This window comes from Eptatretus burgeri, chromosome 17 (assembly GCF_056783735.1).
Source record: "Eptatretus burgeri isolate ZD-2024b chromosome 17, Ebu_testis_v1, whole genome shotgun sequence".
In the NCBI taxonomy this organism is placed as follows: Eukaryota; Metazoa; Chordata; class Myxini; order Myxiniformes; family Myxinidae; genus Eptatretus; species Eptatretus burgeri.
In genome coordinates, this window is record NC_140977.1 from 37,265,548 (window position 1) to 37,268,469 (window position 2,922).

General features: G+C 39.4%; 1 protein-coding gene across 2 annotated transcripts in view; it reads left to right on the forward strand.

The window, feature by feature from the left end:
- LOC147009778 (dnaJ homolog subfamily C member 5-like) overlaps positions 1-2,541 on the forward strand; it is a 21,552-nt gene extending 19,011 nt beyond the window's left edge. For both annotated transcript variants that reach the window (XM_085860878.1, XM_085860879.1), the window contains one exon: positions 327-2,541. In XM_085860878.1, the coding sequence (XP_085717004.1) occupies positions 327-400 (74 nt within the window). In that variant the 3' untranslated portion in view covers positions 401-2,541. The remainder of the gene's footprint in view (positions 1-326) is intronic.
- The last annotated feature ends 381 nt before the right edge of the window (positions 2,542-2,922 follow it).

The window sequence follows — 2,922 nt, forward strand, 5'->3', positions numbered from 1 at the left end:
TCATACCTCAGGGGTAGGGGCCTGGGGTCATGGGGGAAAACAGAAGATTTTTTTCTTTTCTTTTTTAACTCAAATTTGATACTGGGTAATTCCTGGTGAACCATCTTTCAGCTTTGCCTTGGGTGGAAAGTATGGGGATGTCTGATGGCATGCCATCGACTTCGCTCCAGTTAGTTCTGTGTTTGGTCGGCAAATTGAAGTGACACTTCTCAGTTTTTTAATTTATTTCTATTTTTTCAGGCTTCTCCCTCCACGCCTTCTTGACTACCCCACTGTTGTTGCTGCGGCTAGTTCCACTCATTTATTTGTTTTCATGCTTCCTACAGATGCTACTGTCACACAGCAGCCTCGCTCATCTTCTGAGAATAAATATATCAACGGCACTTCACTTCCCAGCTAAACTGGAGATGAGGATAGGAAGACCTTCTGGCAACTCCCTTGTGTACCTCTCTTGCATACACCTTTCTTGTTACGTTTTCCTTGGGTGTTGTGAGTGGTGGGGGTGGGGGGGTGGTGGTTGCTTCCTCTTTGAAATTGAATACCAAGCAATGACATTAACACAGTATTATGAACAAAACTGTAACTTGTCGTGGAGGACATTGAAATTGACACTTATAGTTACCATGTTGTCTTCACCACTGTAACAGCCATGTGACAAGCCCAAATGATACTTGCAATTATGTTTACAGACTCTCTCTCTCCCCACTTTCTGATAATGTGACAACACACCAGCAAAGTCGATCGAGGCAATGCTGATTGCAAGATTGTAACGCAGAACTAATAGAGAAAAAACTTCAAAAATGGAAAATGGAAAGAAAGAAATGAGGTTATAGGCTCTTTGCGGATTTGTAATATCTGCTTTAAATGATGTTGCTTTTCTACTTTGCCAAACTACTGTTATGTTTTTGTCGAGGGGAGTGAGAAGGTACTCTTTAGGCAGCAGCACATGTGAGTGTTTTATTTAATTTTCCTTGAAAGTTTTCTAAGTACAGGAAAAAAAATAATCAAGTCCAATTTTGTGATTAACACAGAAGAGTCTTGTTAAGAGGAGAGTCTTGGAGATTGTTTTTGAGAAAGTTTCAGCAAAATATATTAATTGTTTTTTGCTGTTATTTTGGAAAGATTTGTCTGAGACCTCCTATTAATGAGACTTTACAGTGGTATTGTATTGCACATCTATATTGCATTTGGTTTTATAACATACATTCGTGTGCACTTTGAAAAGGAGCTATCTGTATAATATGTACTCTGAAAATGTTGGATTAAGAAAGGGGAAGGCGGAATGATAGGTTTTGGGGGAAGAGGGGGAGTGGGTGATCATTGATTCCACAATTATTGTGAACGTACAAGATTCCACCATTCTTCCTCGATCGTGGTGGTGATAATGAATAGCAGCAGTTTAATGATCACAGATTTATTTTTCATTCTCCACTAAGGGCTTGCCGATAGCTTTTAAACCCTTTCAAAAAAACTAAAATAACAAAACTCGAGACTTTAGCAGGCCGTGTTATATTTTGCGAAAGATACGGTAACCGTTTTTCGTGTAGCGAGGCATGGATTTCCGTAAACTCTCTTGCAGTACGAAGTAGACTTGATGAGCGGTTCCTTGTCTGCTCTTATACAGGTGCAGGGAAATGCTTTTGTAATATATTTTTGAATGTGACCAGGGCCAAACATTTGCGACATTCTTCGATCCATTCCGGCTTTGTGAAGTGCACGCATACACGCACGATGGTGTTGATGTAAAAAAAAAAAAAAAAAAAAAAAAAAAATAAATTTGCTTCATTGAACAGGTGCAATATGGTTGGTGTAAAATATGATTATTTTGTTTTTTTTTTGTATTAGTCGGCCGTGGTGTTATGTTAGGACTTGCTCTGACGAGTGGTTTCTTGCTGGGGATCACTCGCTTGCATTAAATATCACAGTGCTTTTGTTTTGGGGTCTTTGGGTAGTTTTAAAGGATGCTTGCATTTGTATCTTTAAGACACAATTCCACGAATCTGACGATAAAGGTTTCTACCTGCAAAAGATGCTGAGCACGAGGCATGTGGATTCCTCTTTTACAGATGTTATTTGGTGTGTGCACGAGCAGATGTTCTGTGTTGGCAATGAAGCGAGTCCACATCCACTGACTGCTCAAAGCCAGTTTCCTTAGCATGCTTAAGCAGAGACAGACCTCGCTCTTTGCAGGCAGATATCTATAAGCACTGTTTGCAGGTATACACCTGTTGTGAATGGCGAACTTAATACCTCATCGTTTCATTTGGTGCCAACCACAGGTAAATTTTTCTACGACGACTATCGTCTTATTTGCAATCAAAATGCCATTTTATTTTTCTAAAATGATCCTGCTGAATTGAGAACATAATCGGCCCTGTAAGGGTTCTTCATTTTTCTCCAATGTGAGAATGTACAACGTCTGATTATCCAATTGATTCTGCAGGCACATTTGTGAATGGATGTTTTTAAAAGTAATATTTTTGACGCCAAAACCAAGATCCATTGTTATTTTACATCGATGCAATAAAATTTGTGCTTCCACTGTTGTCTTTTGCATTCACTTGCAAATCTGGAGGTTTTTATTGCAATATTGAAATGTTGTTTTAACTCATACGTTTGCCAAAGCCTCGTTTAAAAGAATTCTCTGGATTGGAGTTGGCAACACATTTGTCTCTGTAAATTTGTGCTTTGGTGCGGGAAATAAATTTTGAAGAACATTAATCACATGACGTCATTACTCACAGCACTGGGATCTGATATTCTGAGTCTGTGCAAACATAAACAATGGGCCTGAATGGTTCTGGCTTTTTTCATTCATCTTAACTCTAACTGCACTTGGGGGGGGGGCTGGTCTTGCGCCCCCCCACCCTGAGTTTTCTTTTTTCAAAACCGCTTGGGACTTCAAAATGTCCTCTCAAGACT